The sequence below is a fragment of the Cheilinus undulatus genome, linkage group 3 (assembly GCF_018320785.1).
Source record: "Cheilinus undulatus linkage group 3, ASM1832078v1, whole genome shotgun sequence".
In the NCBI taxonomy this organism is placed as follows: domain Eukaryota; kingdom Metazoa; phylum Chordata; class Actinopteri; order Labriformes; family Labridae; genus Cheilinus; species Cheilinus undulatus.
In genome coordinates, this window is record NC_054867.1 from 20,293,739 (window position 1) to 20,320,080 (window position 26,342).

Consider the following 26,342-nt stretch of genomic DNA (forward strand, 5'->3'; position numbering starts at 1 on the left):
GATTGATTTCTTTGTAGTTTAATTCTCCGTTCTACAACTTTAATGTTCTAGTTCAGTCTCAGCTCTCTTATCAGGGTTTACTTTCTTTAAGAAGAAGAAAAACCGCCATAATTAACTGTGACTCTTGATGTAAGCAATGTGCGTGCGTATAAGAAGCTAAAGACTTTGATTTAGTTTGATAGCAAAACAAAGATCCAGAGAATAGATAGTGGGCTGCTTTTCTGTTAGATACAAGAAAGACTTTTAATGAATACTTCTGAATGCCAATGCTCCTCCAAAACAGCGGGGGATGCAGCACTGGTTGCTAAATTGTTGGAAATATATCCTTTACACCACAGGGTTATAACATATCAGTGTTTTGTTTACAGCATGTTTTTGCCACAACCAAAAAAAAAAAAAAAAAATAGTGATATTTCTCCACAACAGCTTTTTAATGAAGGTTTATGGAGACATAGAGTACACTCAACATAAATATTTTATGTTTGCTCCCTACATCCCTGAAATTATTCCTGTATACCTGCTGAATAACTTCAACAATGCATGGCTGTTGCATTGAGTCTTTTATGCTGGTGGATGAATATTAAACAGAACATAAAATCTCCTTACCTGCATGTTTCAGTTAAAAAAGAACACAGTTTCTGTAAACTGAAATACTGTAACATTTCTAAATATTCCAGTCATAAAAAATGTGTACAAAACCAACATACATTCAAAACATGCATTCTCACATCATTGTTCTCATCAACTAAATAAATACGTACAAATAAAAAATACTCAAATTTATATTTCAACACTGCATATCCACTATTAGTTAAGTTGGTTCAGTTAAAATGAGCTCTCCATCTTTACGATGTCTTGGACTTTTCCATTAGAGTCAGGCGTGATGGACAGAACCAGCTCCATTTCATGGCCGGGGGTTGGAACTGGGATTTTGTTGATTTTGGCAAAGCTCTGACTGATGTCGATAAATGTCTTATTTTTGGTCTCAGGGAGCACGAAGTAGAGGTAGATGGATCCCAGGATGCAGACCACCACAAACACCAGGAAGGCAAAGGACTGCAGCTTCTCCTACACAAAGAAACAAAAGTGAGACAATATTAGGCACTTTGAAGTGATACTGTTAAGCAAAAAGAGCTATGATAACTGTAGGGGTAAATCAAGTCACAACAGAAAATTCAATTTCATTAGTCCAGATTTTTCTATTTTAAGGCTGAGAGCATTTGCTGATTACTCTTGATCTGCTCCACTTGTCCAAATCCTGCATTTTTTTCAGCCATCCTAAACTCCTGCCAGCTTCAGAGAGACGCTGACTGTGGCATCTGTTTTATCATATTTGTTTTTGTTGCTGAGGATGGCATACTATTGCGTTATTCAAGTAAAGTATTCAAAGTCACCTTGGTTAGTTTGTTACGCCAAAATTGGAGATTAGAGACAGATTTAAAAATACTCACTGACTGATTACCCAGAGGGGATTTAGAGGTTTGTTTGTGTGTTTGTGAGAGAGCAGGGAAGAGGGCGAGAGAGATTTGGCGTGGGCAGAGAAAACTGACTATTACCAGTGGGTCACTGAGCTCTAATATGAAGCTGATGAAGGGGAAGGGACCCAAACACAGAGCTTTAAATGTAGTGTCCAGCGAACCATGACCTCATGAGAGAACTACTTAATGCTTTGGTTTGAGCTGTTACATCACGCCTACTGTCTCCCTGCTGGGTGCATTTCATAATAGCATTTTAAAAAAACAGAGCATGATGTAAAGGGACTGACCCACATCCAGTGCAGTATCTGTGATGTAATGCTAATCTGCAAAGTTAGCAAGTTCCTGAGAAATCCCTGCCTCTCAGTCTCTAAGCTGACGTTTTGGATGACTCATTATACAAACAGGACATTTCTGAGCTCAAACCATTAGTGCCTGATTGAATTTTTCCAACCCTAGTGGACAGAGCAGGATGAGGGAGCGCCATCATTGATGTAGGGATAAGCCTCTGATCTTCTGATTCAGCTGGGTTCAGTCCGCCAACAATGAGGCAGGCACACAAACACTTATGGTTAACTGCAGAGAAACACTAACACAACTTAAAGGGATTTTTTTTTTTTTTTTAAGTCAGCTTGGATAGGATGCTTGTCAATAGTACGTATAATAGCCGTGGTCAGCTCAGTCCCTATACTGAAAATCCAGCATGGGCACAGATGCTAACTTTAGCATCTGAAAAGCCCTGCCCTTCCCCCAAAAATTTCTATGGGAGCTGACCAGATTGGAGTTTTGAAACAGTCGGTCTGGCACGCCAGATTGGTAATGTGAGCTGATTAGCCCAGCTGATCATTTACATCAGCTTTTTCAAATTCATTTATTGAATATGTTTTTATTGTGACTATTAAAACTCTGTACAAAACCTTTAAATGGGACTTAAGTTATTTAAAATACTGTTTTAAATTCTTGTTTTTTAATGCTCAGGTCAGGCTGTTTGACCACCTTATGAGGATTTTTGATTCTTGTCTGATTTAATTCAAACACTGCACTAAGTGAATATGTAACTTTATTTTTAGACTTTTATTAAAGTGTAACAGAAAAATTACACAATTGGAGTAGAAATGTGATTTTAAGTGTTTTACAACCATTGTTGTGCAAGTTACTGAAAAATAGTAACTAGTTACTGCTTACAAAAAGTAACTGAGTTAGTAACTGAGTTACTGCTTTGTAAAAGTAGTTCCTTTGAAAAGTAACTCAGGCATTACTTTTTTTACTTCTACTAAACTATATATCACACTATCAGAGAATCAGTATGAATGTCTCAAGGCTTAATGATGGCAGAGCTTTATTACAGTGCCGACATGGAGATGCTATGAAAACTCCCTATGGCAAGATGGCACAGGACAGTACTAGCTAGACTAAGGAATGATGGGACTTGATGGGCATGTATAGAACAGATCAGGAGAGGGTAAAGCAGAGATCTTTGACAAGATGGTTAGCATGCAAGACATAAGAAAGAACAAAGAATGTCAATGCAGAATTCAACTGGATGTAACTGGAGAAGATGATTTTGATTGTCTGGTAAAGACACAGCAGTGCCAGGTAAGAAAGTCTTTGACAGGACAGCATGATATGAGATAGGACAGGATGCTCCAGGCTATGAGAACAAGTGAAGGGACTAGAAATGAAAAAAAAACAAAAAACAAGAGCATACATCAGATCAGATCAGGACATTATAAAAGTGGTGAGGAATTACACCGTCATACTCATTGTTTTTGGGACGATACTGAGTCACCATCAGTAATGGGAGATTTGCATGTATGTGGGCTTTAATAGATTGTGTTGGATCTTCCCAGTGGGAGGCACACTTAGTGTTAGAGTCTGCAAAGCATGAAAGCCTGAATAGCGGTGTGAACATTGTAAATGTCAGCGCTGGGCTGTGTAGGGATTTATGGATTACCTTGTGACAATGCTGTCACATCCTGCAATCATGACAATGGAAATCATTCAGCTCCACAGTTATGGATCAAAGCTTTGGCAATCACGACTCATTAGCAACACAAACAAATACACACATACTCAATGTACTTATGGATGTGATTGATAATGATGGATCATTACTCTTCCAGACATCGTAAACTAACAGAGCCTGTTTTTATTACCTTATGTTATATTTCATAGTGTCATAAATTTCCGTATGGTGACTACATTTGAAAGTGTCCTGAAAAGTTCATAAAATGCCAACAACATCAAATCAGTGATCCTCTGAAATAATCAATATGAAACAGATAGATGCACCAGTTATTTCTACAGAGCTCTAAAGGTTCTCTAAGCTGGTTATGAAACAGACTGAAATTAATACTGATGCTGCTTTATGGCCTCCAAAAGCAATCAAGACTATCAACCAGATGATGATTACCTCGATAATGTAAAGTAAATTCTTAAGCAATAGCATGTTGTAGGTATCAGACAAGTGTTTAATTGCACTGGAAATCAGCCTTATTTATGTCTTTCAAAGCATAATTTTCCAAGAGCGATATAATGGACTGTTAAAGGATATGATTAAAAAACAAACAAAAGGGAAAAAAGAGGTACTAATTTTTCTTCTGAGGTTTTCAAAATTGATCCAACTGCAGCCTTTTTTCAGAGGCTTGAACTGTTTTAGGATGCTTTATGAGGTTTATATGCACCCATGGAATCGGATGCTAACAGAACGCAAAACTATGGAGCTCTTGAATAGTAACATTTTTAAGAGGATAAAATATATTTGAATGATTTCGCCACCTGGTTAAATATATATATATATATATATATATATATATATATATATATATATATATAAATTATATAAAATTTGAACTTACAGTTACATGATTTTCAAGAACACTGTTATGTTGCTGTACATCTTCCAGTAATAAAATGTGATGAAACCGTGCTAGCACATTTGAGATGGAGCTGAAATTACATTCTTTCCTGACTTGGAACCTCTATCAGCCCAAAACCGGAAGTGCATTTTCCAGTGCATTTCTACAGCATTATGAGAAACGTATAAGCCATCATTACAATTATAATATTTAATAATTTCTCCTTTTTTATATAACTATTAATATAGATATTTCAGGGCATACTGTATGTCTGATGCTGACTAGGGAGGGATCCAACTTTAATTGGCTAGTAACACACACACCTAGATGAGACAAAAAATCTATATTTGCAATTAAAAGGACCTGCCTCTAGTAAAAAGCCTTTCAATGTATTTTTGAAACAATCCCAGCTGGAATGATTCCACTTAAATGTGGTTTAAATATTTCAATGTGATCCTGATGTGAATTTTTTGTGTCTTTGATGCGTCCTTAAATGATACATGTCAGATTATATAGTGGACTAAATAAAGGCTACTCTGTAGCTACTTGTAAAATCGGTCTCTTTACCAATGTGCCAATGCTGTATGAATGCTGCCATCAGTTCTATTTACAGAAAATCCATTCAAGTTTTCTCTGTGGTATATTTGTAATGTATATCGATTTGTGCCCAAAGAAACAAAGAAAACAATAAAAGTCATAACAAGTCCATCCTAGTGTAGAAAACTCTTCATAAATTTTAAACAAGGTAATCAGTATGGAAGACTACAATGGTGTGCAGACATTGTGTTGGCTGAAAACAAACTGATATTTAACACAGCACACTGAAATGAAACAAAAATCTGCTTCAACACTGGTAACATGAAATGAGCTGCTGAAAACTTTTAATTCTATTATCATGAGAAAGTATTACACTGTTTCTTTCAAGACAGTCTGGCTGCAGACCATAGATCTAAGACCGTTAATCTGAGACACTGATTTTGTCAGAGGGGAAGGGCCATACTTTTCCAGTACAATCTGTTTCAATTTTTTTTTCACACTTTATTCTTATACGAAATCTGACAGTGAATGTCATGTAATGCCTGAATTGTTAACATAATAGACTAAGCCAGATTTTAGAGATAAAACAGAAAAAAAGTCAGAGATCTGAACTGGGAGTATATTATGTATGGACCTGTTAAAGAAGGATACCCAAACGGTGGCTCACTTTAGCTTTGTTGACTTTAGCTAAAGCTAGCATAGCTACAGTAGCTATGAAATTAATGTTCTTGTGTAAGCCAATTTAGCGCTGTTAGCTTAAGCTCTGTTAGCTTTAGTTTTAGCTAAGGAAGCTTTAGCAATGTGAGCTGCAGCAAATGTAGCTACAGCTACAGCATAGCAGAGCTACATAGCTTACATAGCCAACATTAGCTAAGCAGCTTCATTCATTTAGATATCCATGAGATTTGTGAGCTTTAGCTTTTGCAGCTAACAGAGCTACATAAGCTACATTTACTTCGTTAGAATGTTTTTATGGAGGATGAGATTTTTCCTGAGAGCCGTCTGTTTACTTAACCTTGCAAAGCAGATGGATACGCCCGTTTCCTTGTTTTTCACAGGCCAATCCATCTTGCAAAGCTCCCATCTGAACTGTTTGGGCCCGGTTAGAAAGTGACAGGACCAATCAGCGATGAGGGGCAGTACTTTCAGGCGCAGCAAAGTCGTGATGTAAACAGGCAGCAGCAAGAGCTGGTGCAGTTATGGAGGAAGAGATTAGCGTGGATGCTGCTAAAGCGCCAGTTTTATCAGAACTTGAATACATTTCGTCCTTAAAAGAAGAACAAAGAACAGCAGTGAGTTGTTTTCTTTTCAAAAACGACAAAAGTCGAGTACTTACAAGTCTATAGTCACCATGTTTCGCGTTATTCCTCGGTAGCTGTGCACCCGCAGCTCGATAGCAGCTACGTCACGTGTTTTGATAGAGATGATAGAGATGTGATAGACAGAACGTTCATCCAATCACAAACGTTTCCTATTGAAGCTCTCCCAGATGGATGTGTGAAACATATCCATCTGGCGTGTCAGGTTACTGTTCACTTACTTTTATTAAACATTTTGTAGTCATATTTTGCAGGTTGGGTTTTTAACTTTAAACTTTTGGTATCCTAACCTTTACCTTAATCAAAACCCAGAACAAACTGAAAGTTTAATCCAGTTTCATTTTGAAAGTTTAAGTGTGTTTATCTGTCCTGACAGATGCAGCAGCAAGAGGGGCTGCCTACATCTGCAGCCAGACCCCTCTTGTTACTTTGACTCAAAACTATGGCAGATTGTTAATGACAGCAGCTTTGATTCCTGCTGAAAACTTTTGAGGATATGGGGGATTTGAATCACATTTTATTTTCTTTCATTAAGTGATAGTAATGCAAAAAAAGTACTTCAAACTGCGGCATAATGTTTATGTTTGAGCAGATCAGAATGCTGCTCATTACATAGACATATCTAGATTTCCTGTGACAACGCAAGCATAAATTTCAAAGCATTCTGCTTACGGGTTTAAGAAAAAGGTCCCTGTCAAAAAAGTGCAAAAGTCTCATTTAAGCACCCAAAGTTGCTCCTTTGTTATTTTCTACTTTGAATAAACTTCCTGTAAGGAGTTTTTCACTGGTTATGAAACTGACTAAAATGAAAGCTGTTCCCTCTTCATAATCTATAAAAGCAAACAACACCATCAGGGACAAGTTTGATCATCTCTCTGCTGTGATTCTAATTCCTTTTTCTGCCGTCACCTAGTGGGTGTCAGACAAGACAATTACTGCAATATGAGGAAACAGCCTCTCTGTTTCAACACTTTCTGCATGATCTGTCTGCATAGTGTTTTGTCCCTGCCATGCACTAAATCGCTTCCCTTTCTAGTCAATCCTTGTACTTCCACTGCATGCACCCAAGCACGTTTTACCAAGGGCCACTCCAGTCTGCTCTGCTTGAGATGCACTAAATCTATTTTCTGCAGAGCTCAATGCCAGCACAAGTCAGTTTGCATGAAGCAGATGGACCCAAACAGGAATGAGGAGACAGAGCATCTGGTAAAGTTCAAAATAAAATACAATGCACAGACAGCATGATTGAAAATCTCATCACTATATCAACATTACGTCACAACTGTTAGCATAAGTCATCAGTCGGTCAGAGGGACCCAGAGGTATTACCAGACCATGGTTGAAGAGAGGTTAATCCTGGAGGTTGAAACCCATAGAATTTCATGTGACTCCATTCAGCCTTTTTAGAAAACATAAAACTTTTAATTACCTAAACTACTCACTCCTGGTAGAAGCAACATTACAAAGAAATGTTGAATTGAATAGAAACCCAAATTTAATAAACTGACAAGTAACTAGTTGTTTACACGTTCTCACCTTGCACGTAGTCATTATGCGATCTCATAATTCCCATTTGAACTACAATTTCCCTGTGATCTTGTGTCTCTAGCTGCTCCACTTTAGAAGAATACTTTCAGTATTTGCCCTTAACCCTGATATTTGTTACACTAAAATGTTCCAGATCATCAAACAATTTTTAACATTAGACAAAGATAACCTGGGTAAATACAAAATGCAGTTTTAAATGATGATTTCATTCATTTGTTAAGAGGATACAAGCTATACAAACTTACCAAGCCAAGGTCTGATTACTGCCAAACCTGTTGAGTCAATCAGTCTGGAGAGAGTTACAAAGACATTTCTAAGGCTTTGGTTCTCCAGTGAGCATTGTTCCATTGTTAAAGCCATTATCCACAAATGGAGGAAACTTGGAACAACGGTGAACCTTCCCAGGCGAAGCCAGCAAATCAAGAGCATATCCAAACTCATCTGGGAAATCATAAATGAACCCAGAAAAACTCTAAAGACCTGCAGGCCTGGCTTGACTCAGTTAAGAGCAGTGTTCATGTTTCAACAACAAGAAAGACACTGGGCAAAAATGGTGTCCATGGGACAATTCCAAAGCCAAAACCACTGCCGCTAAAAAAGGACACAAAGGCTCATCTTATATTTGCAAAAAAAAAAACAACATCTTGATGATCACCAAGACTTTAGGGAAAATATTCTTTGGGCTGATGAGACAAAAATTGAACTCCCTGTTACATCTGGCTTTAAACCAACACAACATTTCATTAAAAGAGCCATTTAAAGGTGAGGTATCCAGGGGTTTAGAGGCACCATAAACAGTTTGTTAATCTGCCCATTCATCCTGTGCTACATTAAGGAATACCTCAGTTGATTTATTTTATATATCAACATGTGTGGACAATAATGGTTGTTAGCATTAGGCTGGCCCACCTCTGGTGCCCCTCCACCACCAAAGTAGGTGATAGGTAGATGCCTTGTCAGTATGGGAACTTCTGTAGGACATGACTGATGACGCCAAAGAAAATTGCTCAGAGGAAGAACAAAACAACCTCAAATGTACACCTGTGAGTGATGCATTATGGGCTTATAGGTAGCAGGTACCCACTATTTGATGACTTTAAATTTAAACTTATCCAAAAATTTCCCCTGCAGAGGCTCAGTGACAGCTAAAGGGATTTGGCAGAGCACTGCTGTGTTGGCCAGAAGTCAGACCTGCTTTCTGGTGTCAGTCAGTCACCGGTGAGTCACTCTTGTGATCTGAATGCCTATCAGCCAGTTGGCACAATGAAACTACCTCTGCAATATTTGTAGCATGGGTTTCTAAAAATAACCCTCTGTCCCATTCTTTCACTCCTGCCCTCAGTCAGCCTTATCTCCCGCACTCGTCTCTGAGCCTCTCCAAATCCATTGCTGCACATCCCTTGTGGGATCACTACCTCAGTGCTATATGCATCTATTATCTAACTAATAATGGATTCAGCTCCACTTACTTGCCCTTCTCCAGACTGACATCTTTGGTCACCAGTCTCATTGTGCATCCATCCTGTTACAAGAAAGAGTAATCTATCTTTAAGGTTACCATCATAGTACAACTCTCTTCTCTGTCATCCTGTCTGTTTATGACCCAGAGACTGACCTGCTCATTTGTATGTGTGCAAGGATTCTTTTAAATCAAACACAATCTGTGATTAACAATAGCAGTCAAATCAATGCTCGGCTCTCTTCTCCAGATGCATTAGCAGCAAATAAGAGGCAGATTTGGCAAACAAAGTGTGAAAAGCATAATCCAAAGAGGTGATGTAGAATGTTAATCTTTAAGGATGGCAGAGGGGAACTGTCAAGCCATCAGAGTACTTCAGACAGTAAATATTCAACTGTAATTTCATTTATATAATTTCTAACTTTATCATTGACTTGTAGTAAATATTCAATCAATTAAGCTTCATTTACATAGTACCATTCAAACAAATTCAATTGCAGTTCAAAGTGCATTACAGGAGAGTACAAGAGATTGACAAAAAGGTAAAATAGTAAAAGGATTTAGAGACCAATGCACATGAAAATTAATTCAATAAATTAAAAAAAGATGGATGATTGCAAAGAGACAATTTACTTAAAAGAGATAAAGATAAAAGGCAAAACAATGACGAAAGGAATTAATAAAATAAGGTTTAAAATTGGTAAAATATATTATTAAAAAAAAAAATCTATATTAGAGTAAAAATCCCAAATAATTAAAAGGCTATAAAATTGAGTAGATGATGAAAAGCTAAGAAAATAAAATCTGAAAACTCTAAATTAAAAATTGAAATGAGAATAAAATAAAACAAAGAATGTGATAATACTAACAATCACTCAATCATACAGTAATACATAAAGGCCAGACGGAATAAATGAGGTTCTAGTTTACATTTAAAAACTTCAATATTCTCAGCTCCTTCTCCACCGTCTCAGAATAAGAACGGTAATAATCCCTTTTAACACGCCTGTTGAGTTTGTGTATGCATCTAAAGGGTTAAATTAAAGAGGACAGTTTTTCACCATTTTAGAATTTCCTGAAAATGCTTTTCTCCTCTTGGTGATTTGCAATATCGCTGTAAAATTCCAAACTATCATGTAATTACAAAGTTAATGTAGTTCAATAAGAGAGTAACTCAAAATGATAGTGAAACTGGACTGCAGAGAGCCAGGTTTAAGAGTCGCCTCACAGAGCAGATGGGTTGGCTAGACTCTATGTCAGTCATCAGGCAGGTCAATCTGGCAAAGCTTTCAACTGAAGCATTTGTTCCTGGTCAGAGAATGACGTGAACCAGTCAGTGCCATTTGAGGAGAAAGAGGCGATAGCTACAGGCTTTGATTGGACTAAGCTGGCCTTTCTCAGCTAGGGTGCTGTGACAACCTGGGGTGCCTTCTGGCATCATCAGGCACACCTTTAAAATGCTTTAAATGCAACCAGGAATGACCATGAATCTCAAAATCATTAGCTATCAGTGTTTTCCAGAAATAGATGATGCTTGTGTGGGCCAGACATCCAGTACTGAAAACTGTTTTTCTATTATTTTTCATCTGACCATAATCACCATCCGTGGACAAGTTGGAGACAAACTAATTTTTCCTGCAAGTTAACACACTGTTAGAGGACTGATGTCATTAATGTGAAATTAATCTTCTTTATTAAAACATTTTTCCTTGGCTGTTCACTCTTAATATTATCAGTGCTCTTGCAGTATCAGGCGATAGTTGTAATACACTACCTTATCAACAATAAAGCCCTCACAGATGCTCTCTTGCTTTCATTATTGAATACGGAGTGAAACATTTTTAAAGGCTGATGATATTATTTGAGCTTATTTATACAATGCACTACTGATAAACGCTTTCAATAAAGCAAAAACACAAAGATCAACCTACAAAAAAGGCAATATGGGATAACCATCCTAACTGCAGTGTCATTTTGTGTGAAACACTGGCTCTCCTGTTACAAATTTTCAAAAATGTTCACTCCCTCTTTCCTGGAATCACATCAACATCAGGGTAAGTGAAAAGGCTTAATTCCTGCTCTGAACAAATGTGGGAATGGGAAATGGGAAAAATAACAAGGTCCACACCTTAAGGAAAGAGTAAGGGCTGGATGTGGTGAATAAGCATAGGCAAATACCATCTGGGCGGGTAGTAGGGTTGGCATGAGCCCCTGACAACCACCAGTGGTCTCCCAGACTACCAGGGTTGAAAAGGCCAGACAAAGAGATGCTGTTGAGCTTCATCTTGGCTTCCATACATCATACATGTGTGCTGACATGTCTAGAGCTTGACCCTGGCCACCCCCTACCCTTCAGCCCTAGGCTATGACACATTGGGCCTCATGATGAATCCTTAGGGTGCCACATGCCTAGAACTTGACTGTGTATTCCATAGATAAATAAATAAATGAATATATTCCAAAAATAAAAAAAAAATGTCATTGATATGTCAAACAGTCTATCTGGGATGTCAGGTTAGATGGATGGTAGTGTAAATATTTCTTGAGGCATCTGGGTGAAAAAATAGGAGGAAGGTAGAGTATGGGCTAGTGGTGTACTTTGCCAGTATCAACATGATAACACAAGTCATGTTTATTTGGCTGGGGATCTTTTAATAGGTAAATGTTGATCAGCTAATCAGTCCACAGGATAGGGCATTGACAGACTGCAGAACTTTTTATCATCTGTACTTGGGCACCACATTATGTGAGCAACAGAACAGGATCATCAATGATGACACTACAGCTCCTTCTCTGATCACAGAGTACCTTTCTGGTGCTTGTATTTAGACAGGTTGGCTTCAAAGCCAGCACAGAAATGTTTTCTTGTAGAGAAAACTGGAGAGGTAAGTCGTCACATACAGCGAACATGTAATTAGAACAAGCATTGTGGTGTGTTACCATCTGTGCTCCTTATTTCTGACCCCTGCTGCTTCAAAATCAATGACACCAAAGAGAAAGAAAACAAATTCACCAATCCTGGAAGAATAATAACTTTCACTCTATTCTAGTGTCACATATTCCCCTTTTAGCTCTTTGTCACCTACAGATGACACGGTGGTGCAGCTGGCTGAGGGGACAAAATGAGGTTTATCTGCAGGGGCTGCAGAGGAAACAGGCAGAAAATATTGAACAGAAGGTCACACCAACGTCACCACAATGTCCAGCAGGCCTCAGGCAAAGTTTCAACTCTGGTCTCAAACTTCTGCACTGACTGTCAAACTATTTCTGTCTGAACATGTCCTTCAGAGGGCAGTCACGTAAACCTTACGTAATACCTAAACCAATCCCCAAAGAAAATTTCATTTATTTTAGATATTAAAGATAAGGGTTAGGGTTTCAGTGAGCTCTTAAACACTTAAAGCAGTGGTTCTTAGCTAGCTTAAAGTGGGTTGTGAGGCTTTTTCCAGTGGGGCTTGAATGGCTGCCAGAAAAAAATGTGCCAAACATTTATAATGCAAAAAAGCCCTAAGTGGACATACTTTTTGATGTGAGTTGTGTTTGGACGATTTCTGTTCTACCCACTGGGGTTATTTTTGATTATGTTTCTGTTGAATTGTTGTTATTTTTTATGCAAGACACATTTGCACCATGAGTGAAGTTATCAACTGAGTTAGGGCTTCTACCTGTGACTAGGTGCTATTGAAGTATGCATTGTGCGTATTCTTCATCAGTATGCATGGCCTTGCTATGAGGTTGACTCTCTGCTTTGCTCTGTCCAGAGAAGACCCACCTTGCCACAGTTTTAGTGAAGCCTTGTCATATTGTTAAATATAAACACTTTCAAAATGTAGTTTAACTATAAGTAATGTGGACAAATAAAGACAATTTCAAAGATTTATTATTGGGCTTTTTTGCCTTCATTGGAGATATAGGGCAGTGGATAGAGTTGGAAACAGGGAAAGAGTAAGGAATACTTAGACATTCAGTCAGCAAACTACTTAACCCATCTGTACCAGGACTTTCTTACTGCCCAAAGTATGTCAAACTTGGCCCCCATATCTCCTCCGTCATCCTACTAAGCACTAGTAAACTTTAAAGCTTGTGAGGTGAGACCACGCCATTACCCCATGTACACCTATGACTGTACACCTGCCTACTCCATCACTGAATTTGCTATAAACACAACAGTCACTGGGCTCATCTCCTGGGCAGACGAGTAAGCATACAAAGAGGATACATGTGACGCAAATCTGGCCCTACTCTATGTAAATGGGCCATCGGTTGAAAGGGATTTGTGGGAGTCCTCCAATCCAAGGACCTCTCTTGTTTCAGCCAGCACCATTGTGATGGTGAAGAGAGCTTCAGAGGGAATAACACTGAGAAGAAGCAGCTGGTTTCCATTCTACTATTGGACACACACTGCATCTAAGTGCGGTCCATATGCTGGCAGCTCCACTGAAGAGACGAGTTAAATCTGCTGAAAAATCTCTGGCTGCCCACTGTCCTCAATGGAGGAGAATACCAACTCGTGCTGCCTCAGCAGAGCCACCAACATCATCAGAGACACTGGCCACCACCTTCTAGAACGGTCATGGTCTGGCAGGTGTTACAGGCCAGTGAAAACTCAAGACTCAGGGACAGTTTCTTTCTGTATCCACCTTCAAACATGTGCAACCTTGATGTGCAACAATTCCTCACTTTCTATACTTAGTTATTATATGTATACTTAATGTTGTCCTCTTATATTTTCTGTTATTTAGTTTTTGTACCAAACAGTGTAGCACTCTTATTTGTTGTGTTCAGCTTACAATGACAATAAAGGTTCTGATCCTGATGAAGGCCTGCCTGCAACTGAATCGACTGAAGGTCAGACTCATTTCTAATTTATACACCTCAGATTTCTTTGCACATAAGAATCTGAAAATTGTATTTATGACTAAATATGCAAATTAAACAATGATTTAAGAAGCACTTTACTGAAGACAAATGCCTTTGGGATTAGAATAAATCCAAGAGTTATCTGAAGTCATTATGGAAACTATTGAATCCTGCTCCATTCATCTCTATAGTCCTATCCCTGAAGGTGTCATTCAGCAGAATAGGCCGTTATCAAAGTACATATCTGTTTTAGTGGACCTACATTTGTTTTGTAGTAGCATCTATAATGCCCTCTGGTGCTTTTGTACTGAAGATGCAGCACATTAGTTGCAATGCCATAAATCATATTATTAATAATAGAAAGTTAGAGACAAATACATTTGTAGATTTAAAAAATAACTCTTCCGATCATGAGAGCTCTAGTGTATTTATTCATTGCTTTAAATAAAGTTTTCTGGAAATAAATATCATCATAATCATCCCAAGGAAGAAATTTAAAGTAGAGATGTGATAAAGCATACTTCCATAAAAGGTATCTTTGTTTACATTATGTACACATACAATCATGAATGAAGGCTCATAAAGATTAACCCCTCCCTGTGGAGTGTTTTTGTTGTATACAGGCAGCTGTTTAGTCGTCATCTGTGATTAAATGTGTAAGAATGTGTAAAAATGTCCTCTTTTAAGAGAAACTCTGCAGTATTTCTATGGAGAGTAAAAAAGCTGTATAACTTAAGAAGAAAAAGCCTTCAGCTCTCTCAGCAAATTAAAGTTGAAGGACTATTCAAATAAATAATGTAAAACAACCTTTTACTTTTCAGTCTTACAGTGTAATTAAACTGGAGGTGAGGTTATTCAGAGTAAAGAACATCTATTTTGTATATATTCTTACTTTGAAACTCCCAAAGATTGAAATATGCCATCTGGATCCAATAAGGGATGAGTCTATGAGGACAAAGTTCTACTTCTGTAAGTGAAGAGAAGGCAGCTATGGCGGGCACACTGGGACAGATCCACAGAAGGATTGTGCTGCTTTTGTTCTTGCTAAATCCAAGCAAATGAAAGAAATATTCCACACAACACAGAGGATGAATCAGTGTGTACATTTTCTCAGCCTAAAATATAACAAAATAAAATTTTTTTATTGACAACCTTCATTTAGTTAATTGAGGGAGACGAGACTAAAATGAGCCAAAACAGATCTCTGGACAATAAAAAATGACAAAAAGTAGGCTAGTTTCATATTAAATCCAGTATTTCTGTACTGTGCAAATTATCTGTCAAAACACAAGCAAAGATGAGGTAAGAGCACTAGGAGCGTGTGTGTCTTAGTGTAAATGCTTTCCTGTGAAGTAGTCGGTATTTACTAGATGTACATTTACTAGATGCATCTTTGCCACTCTCCCATAAAGCTGTGACTGGAGAAGAACCTGGGCAGTTGTATGCAGAGTCTCTCCCATCTCAGCTGCTGAAGATTGTAACTCCGTCAGAGCAGTCATAGGTGTGTTGGTGGCCTCCCACTCGTCTCCTTCACTCAGTTTGTGGGGACAGCCTGATATAGGCAGATTTACACATGTACCATATTCCCTCCATTAACTGATAAACTCTTGGGGTGTTCAGTGCCTTTTTATATCTATTCCCTGACTTCAATAACTTCTTCTCTGAGTGGCTTGGAGTTTTCTTTTGTCTTCATGGTGTAATGGTAGCCATGAGAACTGATTAACCAGTGATCAGACCTTCCAAACACAGGTGTCTTATACTACAATCACTTGAGACACATTCACTGCACTCAGGTGATCCCCATTTCCCTAGTCAGTAACTTTAAATGGGGTTAATATCTATTTATACAGTCACTTATTTTGCCTCACATTGACATTACTGTGTAGAAATCTGTTTGCATTTTGATATTAAAGAGTTTTTTGCAAACCAAATCATAATGACCATGATTAATTTATGGGTTCAATTAAAGAGTGAAACATCAAAGGGGCTGAATACTTCTATAGGCGCTGTACAGTGCCCTTGGTGCACCTGTCCCTTTTGCATGCATCCAATTAGGTGACATTCTAAAACATCAATGCCAAATTTCTCCCCTCCCATGCAAAGAAGCCTCAAAGCCACAGCCAGTAAAAGTGGTGCTTTTTAACACCTCAGAAACTTGTGTCTTAATTCTACGTGAATCCTGGTGCTACTTGTGGATGCAGTCCATTCTTTGGACTGGACCTTGACTTCTACTATGAGGAAGAAAAAGAGAGAATAAAGGGAACTCTTAAAGCCTAAGCATCCTTATCAAGGATGATTTTATATAAATACTTCCTCTGTTATAGATATTCAAAGGACCATTCAGTGCAGTAATCTATTTAGTGAATCATTTAGCTAAACCTCTTGAGAGGAAAATCAGATTGCACTATAAAAAAAAGCAAAAAGGATGAGGATGTGTCACATTGAGTGAAAGCGAGGCATAGAGGAGCAAAAGGAAGTTATTTTAAATGAACTATTTCAACCAAAATGCAACACTGACTTGCAGTTCAATTCATCCTCTACCTTTACCTTTTGTACCTTCTCTTTATAAAAAAAGGGAGAGCTGAGGTACACTGAAGATGGGTTTTTATTTCAGAATCAGATCCTGCCCTTCCTTTGAGTCTCAGACATGACTGGCTGCTGCCAGTATTACATCTGTGCTATGGTGATATTTTGTGCATGCATGTCTCTTTTCAGAGCGTACATGCTGTAGACGCTTCATCATGGAGCTCTGAGGTTCATCACGGATTTAAAGCACTCACCCACCACTGTTTATAAAACGTGTTGTATGATCTTAGTCCACATGTAGACTAAAACACTGGCATATTCTTATCTACAAGGCTATTCTCTGTCTTATTACTTCCAACTTTTGACCTATATCAATCAGAAAAGTACTGGAACATTGAATCTCTGGTCTCAGGTTTTTTCGTAACTGTCAGTTCCAAAGGTCAGAACTGAAATTTGCTGTACCCTTTACCAGGAATGATTTACAGATAGCCTAAAACTCAGTGAGCTGGTCCCTTTGGACGCTATTAAGAAGAGGTTAATACACTTGGAGGCAGACATATCTGGCTGCAGATGTTTTGAATTAAGTATTTTGATTGTTGTTGACTTGAGTTTTAAGACTGTTCAGCATCTAGTGATGGAGGTAAAGGTTTGACTTGCACAGCGGAAACAGCTCTTTGACAAATGATGAATAAAGAGTTGCCAGAAAAATGTATTCAGTAAGAGTTTGCCGGGAAGAGACTGTGACAAAACATCTGAGAGATTAAAGAAGTGCACATGTAAGATTAATGGAATAGGCTGTTTTCTCAACCAAACACCTTTCTCATTCTCTCTTCATTAAACTCAATTTAAAAAAGCAAATGCACATAATCAGGCTCATTTTCTGCTCAGCCCAGAGTCTCAGTGCAGAGCAGATAACTCCTCCAGGCGCTTCTTCATGGCAGACACCTTTATTTTGCATTTGCACAGTTACGTCCTCTATCCTATTTTACTCCAGCATGTTTATATTTAGTCGCTCAAGCAAGCAATTGTTTTAGTTTCCCTCATGGAGAAGTACTAGAGTTCAGTCCTTAATAGGTTTTGTTTAAAGCCAGCAGGATCCCATGCTTAGTAATGAAATTCAGCGCTTTACTTTGTGTAATTTGTACAACAGCACATCTGTGTTACAATGGTTGGAATAAACAGACACATAATCATGTAGGGAATATTGGTGGCACTACACAGCCAGCTGAACCTCACTCAACAGAATCACAATGGTAATTAAGGTTACTATTTTTAACATCATCATCAACATTATAACATAACTGATCATATGATGAGCTACAAGAGCATGACAGTGCCTCTAACGTATTCATCCTATTCATTCTTTTGATTTATAAATAAATTATGGTTGATATAATTTCACCCAAAAGACATTACATAAAAAACCTTAATTTCAGACTGGAAACAGATTTCTACAAAGAAATGTCAATCAAAAATGTAATGCAAAATAAGTGATTTTATGAATGTTTAAAATGACTGACCTAATTCAACAGTGGTCCAGTCAATTGGTGCTAGTAGTCTCAGAACTATTGAAATGGGGATTACTCGAGTGCGTTGAATGTGTCTCAAGCCATTGTAGTATAAAGATACCTGTGTCTGCAAGGTCCAGTCACTGGTTAATCAGTATTCCTGGCTACCATTACCCCATGAAGACAAAGGACACTCCAAGCCACTCAGAGAAGTTTTTGAGTGTGTAAGTCAAGGGATAGATTTCCAAGGCACTGAACATCCCCTGGAGTTTAGTTAAATCCATCATCAAGAAATGGGAGGAATATGTGAATCTGCTTAGGTCAGGCCGTCCTCTCAAACTGGGTGACCGTGCAAGAAGGAGATGAGAGACAGAGACCACCAAAACGCCTATGACTACTCTGAAGGAGTTATAGGCTTCAGCAGCTGAGATGGGACAGATTCTGCACTCAACAACTGTTGCCCAGGTTCCTCTCCAGTCAAAGCTTTATGGGAGAGTGGCAAAGAGGAAGCCGCTGTTGAAGAAAACTCAAGTTGAATCTTGACAAGAGTTCATCAAAAGACATGTGGGAGACTATGTGGTCAGGTGGAAGAAAGTGCTGTGGCCTGATGAGACTAAAACGATGCTTTTCAGCCATCAGATCAGACGTTGTTTTTTGGCAGACACCAAACACTGACATCACCACAAGCACACCATCCACACGTGAAGCACTGAGGTGGCATCATCATGCTGTGGGGATGCCAAAGCTAATTTTATTGACCATGATTGATTTATAAAAGCAATGATAGTGTAAAACATCTTAGGAGTAAACACTTTTTAGAGGCACTCTAGGTATGGACTGTGAACTGAAAAACTATTTGTTTCCCCCCTGCTGTCGTACTATGCTAAGCACCTCTTTTCTGGAAATACAAGACTTTACATAAGACTGCCGCATAAGGAAACCTGCACTGCTACTGGAAGCTGCCTTTCTGTTTCTGTATCTCATTCATGTTTTGTGCACTTACTTTTGACAGACCATGACTATTATCTGCCATGGGCTGCACATTCTGTCACCCAAGCTCCCCCTATAGAATTCTACACCCCCCCCCCCCCCCGACCTCTTTAACACTGGTGCCCCTCTAGACATTTCAATTCAAGTAAAAAAAAAGTGCTGCACTGTCCATCTTAGTGGCTTACTTTTTTTAATAGAAGAGTCTTCTCAACAACAGCTGCACTCCATAAAGTGTATTTAAAACACAGTAGACCAATGTTTTGGTTTCATGGATGAATTTTCTCATCCTGAGGAAGAGGAGCTGTAAGAAGTGGCCTTCCTGGTTTGCGCTGTGAGCTACTTCCAGTGTTAGACCACTTTTAACAGCTTTTCTTCCTTACTTTGTCAAATTTATCCATGAAACGAAACTGTGGTCTGTTGTTTAATAAGTACAAAAACAAGTGAGTAATGCAGGTGGACAGGCTTTGCACACCTGTCTCCACCTGTCAACTTCTGTTATTATGTTGCCCATTTAGGGCGCATCCACACCAGAGCTGTTTGGTCCACTTTAAACAAACTCTGGTCTGTTTCCCTGGATAGTCCAGTTTGTTTTTTCGTCGTTGGAGTGATGTGAAAGCTCACACGAACTCTGGTGCAGACCAAACAAGCGGACTCTGGTCTGCTTGAAAACAGGGGGCTTTGGTCCGCTTCCAAACGTACCCTGGTGTGGTTCGTTTGAGGTGTGAAAGCAAAGCAGACCAACTTGTGAACCAAAGGCAGGATTTATATGTGATTTGTTACACTCAAATACATGTCATTACGTCGCTTGGCATCTGTGTAGCCATAGCAACACGTCATAGTCAGTGCTGATTTATTTGTCTCGTGTAAAGAACAAAATGCTGGACAGCTCACTGCCTCACTGGCTGCTCATAATGTCCCAATGCAAGAGCAGAAACCCCAAGACCGCTTAAATTCTGTGTTTTTTCATTGTTTTTGTGGAAAAAGAAGGCCCGCAGAAGGAGACAGATTTCCAGTTCCTTCTTCTTCTATGCCATGTTATCTTCTTGGTAGCCTTTTGTTTGTGACGACAGTGCTCCTAGCGGGCAGAGGTTGTAGGTGTTCAGACAGTTTGGTCTGTTTACCAAGAGCATTGTGAATGCAAACCAAACCAAAAGAAAGTGCAATATTGTTTCAGTTTCCATTCCAAAATTGACAGTCCCCCAGACTATCAGGTGTGCAAATTACCTTAGACAGTATACAGTACTTTATCAGTCCCTTTGTGGGAATTTAATTCCTGCAGTTTGATACTTTACACACACATAAGCTATTACACACACAAACAGGATCCTGTGGTGGTGCACTAATGAAGAGATGTCGGAGTGAGTGGTAGCACACTAAAGACCTTGCTCAAGGTCACCTTGGCAGTGAAGAGAACAGGCAAACTCCACTATTCACAGAAGCTCCATATCTTTGGTCCACGCTGGGACTTGAGCCAAGCAGCACTGATTCCCAGGATGTGGTCATAAGAGCGTTAAATCCTAACTGCACCACTAGACCACCACTGAGGTGGGAAGTCAGAAATGGAGAAGTGAGCTTACTCTTTGCTCATCCATAATTTCTGACGGTCATTTCATATTGTGTGTTCATAATTGGCGTTAAATTAGGTCAAAACAAACACTTATTTTCATTTATTTTATCTACACCAGACAAATTAAGTATGCAGACAGTGATTAAAGCTAAGGCTGTTTTATGTTTAAATCTGTCTACTCTTGAATTGCTATAAAACATTGACTAATGTACTGCTCTCCAATAACTTATCACATTTTTCAGGTAATGCAAAGGCCACTTGTGTTAAAATACGAACATAATCTGCCCATTTAATTAAACTGTTATTTATTCTTAAAGATGAATGTATGAATGTATCTGCCAAAATTACACTCCATCATAACAAACTTGTCTTCATATTCAAGTGTTAACTGTGTTGATATAGTGATGTCTTTTTTTTACTAATGACATCCAACACGTTCAACATTTTTTCCGTATCATGTGACATGCCTTCTACACAAGTGTGTTAGCATGTCCACAGTTCGAGGTTTCTTGATTTTTGTGTGTGTGTGTGGATGTGTGTGTGTGATACTGCTTGAGAGGGTTCAGTTGGTGTTAGTGGTTGGTAGGCGGAGAAAAGCAGGGTCAGGACTCACACATTGGGGGTGTGGTGGCTCTGACTGATCAGCCTTTATGAGGTACACCTGTGAAGGTGCTGGAAAAAAAGAGGCTAGAGTAATGGACGCCACACTAGGAGGACCCTGACACACACAACACAGGACACAAACGAAAGACTGATGCAGTATTATTGTTTTCTTTGACATGACATGGACTTGGGTGCACATTCTTAGTCTAAATGGACGACAGCATGTTGTTATCGAGCTTAACAGGGTGGTTTCAGAAGGGAAAATCCCATTCCTTTTCTCCATAGTGGATCTGATTATTAGCCATGTTATCCTAAAATCCAAGCCAGACTTAACACGAGCTACCTGAGTGTAAAACAGTGATACATAATCCTGTACAAGACAAAAGTTTCTAAGATATCAAACTCTGTTTTAAAAAACATTGTTGATTTGGGATCTCTGCCAAGAATACTAGTATACTACTACTACAGCAACAATGGAAAAAAGAAAAAAAAGAATGAAAACTGTTGGAGGATGATGTCCATGCATGTTGCTGAAGCATAAAACTATAAATAATCAATTATGACAGTGTGGTTTAAAATATTCACACTTTAATAAAGATACACTTTGGCAAGGGTACTGATATGGTTTTAAACCTTTAAAAAGTGTCCTGAAGAATGAACAAAATAAATCACAATATACTGTGGGAAATGTAGATCCTGCATCCTTGTAGATAACTATAAACACTGTCTTTGCCTTTTCTACATTTTCAAATGCCTTTTTTTCACCAAATTGAATGTTTCATAGTCATGAGAATTCAGGCAGCTGGTTAGCTTGGTTCATAAAGTCAAAATGTTGTAATAAAGATTTTATGAAATTTCTATGAGTGATCTGAAATTTTCCCAAAAAGTTTGTATGCGCTGTTGAGTTATTTCAATTTTTCAAGTTGATCTCATTGGGTTTGATTGGTGTAAAGCCAGAGGAAAGCTGGCTTCCCAACTTGTCACAGTGTGCTAGCATCACAACCTTGGTCTCATCTGATTGGTTGATTTTCAATTTTCAATTTCTTTCTTTTTTTTTTTTCCCTTCTTCTTTTTTTTGTTTTTTTTTTTACAAAAGGGGTGCATATTTTTTAGAGGAACTGTTTGTCACATAGAGGGAAACGATAAACAGGGATGATATGAGGCAGGAGCAACAAGGAAAGGTCACTTAAACTGTCAAAGAAAGTTTTTAAAATGTCATCACAGGCGGAAAAACTTGGGAAGCCATACTTCCCTTTTCTTCAGGGAGGAAATGCCTCTGATCATCAGCAAGCATTTGCAGAAAAATCTGACTTCTAACAGCAAGCTTCACTCTTAAAACAGTGCATTTATGTATAAATGAAGGTTTAAGCCTACAGAAATTTTGCTTTTCATTACAGTTGCACTGTCATGAGCTAAATCCATTTCTCTTATAGACTTCTCCTAAAGCACTAGCACAATAATCCTTTATGTGCCATGAAAAAGGGCAAGGGGATTTATTTTAGGACTTATGTTTGGTTAAATATAGCAACTATGAAAAATATCAAAACGGTAAATTATCATTACTATTGATAACAACAGTAGTCGGTGCCTCATTATGAACTGTCCAGTTCTGTTAACCTAAACTGACCCTGTTAAACTAGATGTATCAACAAAAACCCTTACAGTGAAATTTGTTTTCCAATTATTTTCCCTTGATCCCCACCGTGCACTGTACCTGCATTTAACATCGCCGAGATTGTTAAGTATTTATGTGTATTGATTCATGGGAGAGGATCCCACTGTGCATTGAAGGCTGTGCTCCACTGACCAAAGCTGTGAGAGGAAGTGAGTGTAATTAATTGAGGCCTCCTAACAGTATTGGTGAATAAATAACAAACATAAATTCTGTCCTCAGGAACATTTTTTCATTTGGGAGTGATGCTCAGCAATCTCACCTCTGCAGCCTGAATTGTTTCACTCTGGTACTGAACGATTGTGAAACAAATGGGAGCCCTGCATCTGATTTGTTGGATAGTCTGGCAGATGGCTGTGAAACCAGTTATAATGAATTGAAGACTGTAGCTGGATCTTTGTGGGTGGTCTTATAGAAGATTCAAGCAGAGTTTTTAAACTTTGAGAGCAGTTTTCTTTTCTTTAGATGAGCCAGGGGTGTCCAAACTTTTTACACTGAGAGCCGCATACAGAAATATATAGGGATGTTGGGGCCATTTTAATATCTGCAAGGCAAGGTTTATGACACTGATTAAGTCAAAAGCAGAATAAAGGAGTAGCTAGGGTGAAGGAGGGCTCTTTACAAGAGCAGAACATGGCCAGGCAAGAGCAGTTTAAATAAGGCATCATAAAAGCAATTGGCCAATAGCATGCTTAAAGCGAATCAGCTGGCCATCAGCTGATAAAGGCTTCAATTGGATCAGCTGATCAGGGCAGAGCTTGACTCCATGGCCTGCCTTAACTAATGCTAAATGCTCATTTTATTGACTGACAGGGCAAATACACAATAATTTACAGGTTTTTGGGGACACCAATCAGATTTCAGGGGACCCTGTTTGGCCCTAGCTGCCACTGGCTCTGCCCCCAGAATATTCTTGGTTACTGCTATTTGCTGCCATAACCTATCGGGGAGTTAGAAAACAAGATATCCGTATCATTTTGGTTGCCAATATATTTACCATGTACAGAGTTGTCTCAATCTAATCACAAAAACACATCAATAAATTCTTCTTGTCAAGATGTTTGTTTACAGAATAAGCATGGTAGTACTATCTTGTGCTGAAGCTATGAAGTACAGTACAGTCAAGCAACAGCTTTATGTTCAAATGTTGGCCACATTTCATTTTATTTCTAGAATTCGCCAAGGGCCAGTCAAAATTGGACCATGGGCCACATTTGCCCCCAGGCCATAGTTTGGACACCCTTGTACTGAGCTAAAATGATGCCCTTCACCTCAGTTTTTTTAGTGAGTCAGTGAAGAGAAGCTAAGACAGAAGTAACCTGATCTGAATAACCTTCCTGGTTGGACATATGCTGCAGCATTTCAGACCAGTTAAAGGGTTGACCTATGAGGACAGCCTGATAAAAAAGATTTACAATAGTCCAACCTAGAGGTGATAAACACATGGACAAGTTTTACATCATCTCTTTCAGACAGGATGTGCCTGATTTTTGTGATGTTGTGGAAGAAGGCTGTCTTTGAAACATGCTTTATGTGAGTGTTGAAGGACATATCCCGATCAAAAAGAACTCTTAGATTTCTCACAGTGAAGCTGGATGCCAGGTTGATGGCATGTCAAGCATTTACATTATTAGTAAAGGCCTCTCAGGGGTGTTTGGGATAAAGCCTGAAAGCCTCAGTTGTCCGAGTTGAGAAGCAGGAGCTTTCTGGTCATCCAGGTCTTCATGTTTTTAAGGCATGCTTTAAATAACTGAGTTTAACATCAGGCTTCATGGATACGTACAGTTATACAATATTAATGGCAATGGCTATGGCGTTCCTTATAATGTTACCTAGAGGAAGTACATACACAGCAAAACCAGAAGTGCTGAAATCTTTTTGTTAAACTTTTCAGAGTTGATTTTAACCCCCAAAGTTTTAACCCCCTGAGTGAAATGCCTTCAGTGTTGACGTTACTTGACAGTGTTAATGGATTCAGTGTCAGTCCAACTCTTAAGCTTACATCCTTAAATCTGGAAGCAGAGTTGTCCCATCATGCCCTTGTGCAGAGGGTTTAGATGGGTTTTAGGTGTTTTTCACATGTACAGTATATGCATTTCGACGTTGCCTTCTGCACCATGAGTGAAGTTTTCCACTAAGTTACTGACTACCTGCCTAGGGGACTCTACATGAAAGTTAATTCACAACTCCGCATTTGTCTCTTTGCTTGTCACTTTAATGTCACTCTGTAGTAATAATGTTAAGAACATTACCATGTGAGAATAATCAAAATAGGAAAATGTTCAAATTTACACCCTAAGTGAAAAGAATAATTAACTGTTATCTAAAAACCTTTATTTTAACAAAATTCCCATTTTAGTAATTGATCCTATAAATATTTACAAACAGTGTTAATATGAGGATAACACTTAAGTATTTGGAATGAACCACTGAGAGAACCATTCTAACACAAAGAATTGTTGAGCTGCGGTAACACTGGTGAGCCCTAGTGGGACCAAATTTGGTCCTGCTCACCTTGATTTGAACAATCTTGCTCTCTGTCCACTCTAGTTTTGCACAAACATAGTCATGTGATACATCTAATTAAACAGAAGAATCCCACCTACAATGCTAAACAAACAATTTCACCTACACCACTAACAACTCAAAAAGGAATCAAAGTAATGACCACATCATAGTAGACATAGCGCTACGAAACCAGACACTGTCGCCCCCTATGGGATGGTGCCTGGTACTACAGACACAAACATGGCCTCTTTCTTTTTTGAAAGCCCAGCCTCTGCTGAAGATTAAGGTTGTGTGTAAAAACTTTATCACTCTGACCCAGTAACATATATATATATATATATATATTTACACTTTTGAACAAATTTCATAAGTGCCCTCTTCATTATTGTACCTTGATCATTCAAATAGACTTTGTAGGTACAGAGTTATACTCATTTAAAGATGGGCTGGTAATTTCGAGTCAATAGTGACACTTAATTAGTGTTTAAGTACCAAATCGCCAAAAAGAGTCAAATCAACCCTCTGTGGTATAGACACTGTAAAAGTCTCAGTGTTAACTCTAACAGTGTTAACTTAAGTATGCAGGTTTTGCTGTGTACAAGGTGAAAAGAACCGGTTCAAGCACAGAGCTCTGAGGAACCCCATATCTAATTTTGGTTCGTGAAAAAGACTTATCACTGTCATTCAAAGTGAGATTAATCTGAAAGATATGGTTTAAACTGTCCTGTAATTTACAGTAATTGTTCAAGTGTCTGTAACTGGATATGATGGTCAATTGTATCAAATACAGCACTAAGATCTAACAAAACAAGTACAGAAGGAAGAGAAAAAGTGTTTGTTTCTCGTGTTTTAATAGATTAATGTAAGCAGTATTCCTAAAATCAGTCAGATATGTTGATATATTCCTCCTCT

At 38.5% G+C, this 26,342-nt stretch overlaps 1 protein-coding gene across 4 annotated transcripts in view; it reads right to left on the reverse strand.

Annotated features, from left to right (window-relative positions):
* Nucleotides 1–259: 259 nt before the first annotated feature.
* slc2a9l2 (solute carrier family 2 member 9, like 2) overlaps nt 260–26,342 on the reverse strand; it is a 187,491-nt gene continuing 161,408 nt past the window's right edge. For all 4 annotated transcript variants that reach the window (XM_041783185.1, XM_041783182.1, XM_041783183.1 and 1 more), the window contains one exon: nt 260–1,068. In XM_041783185.1, coding sequence (XP_041639119.1) covers nt 826–1,068 — 243 coding nt within the window. In that variant the 3' untranslated portion in view covers nt 260–825. The remainder of the gene's footprint in view (nt 1,069–26,342) is intronic.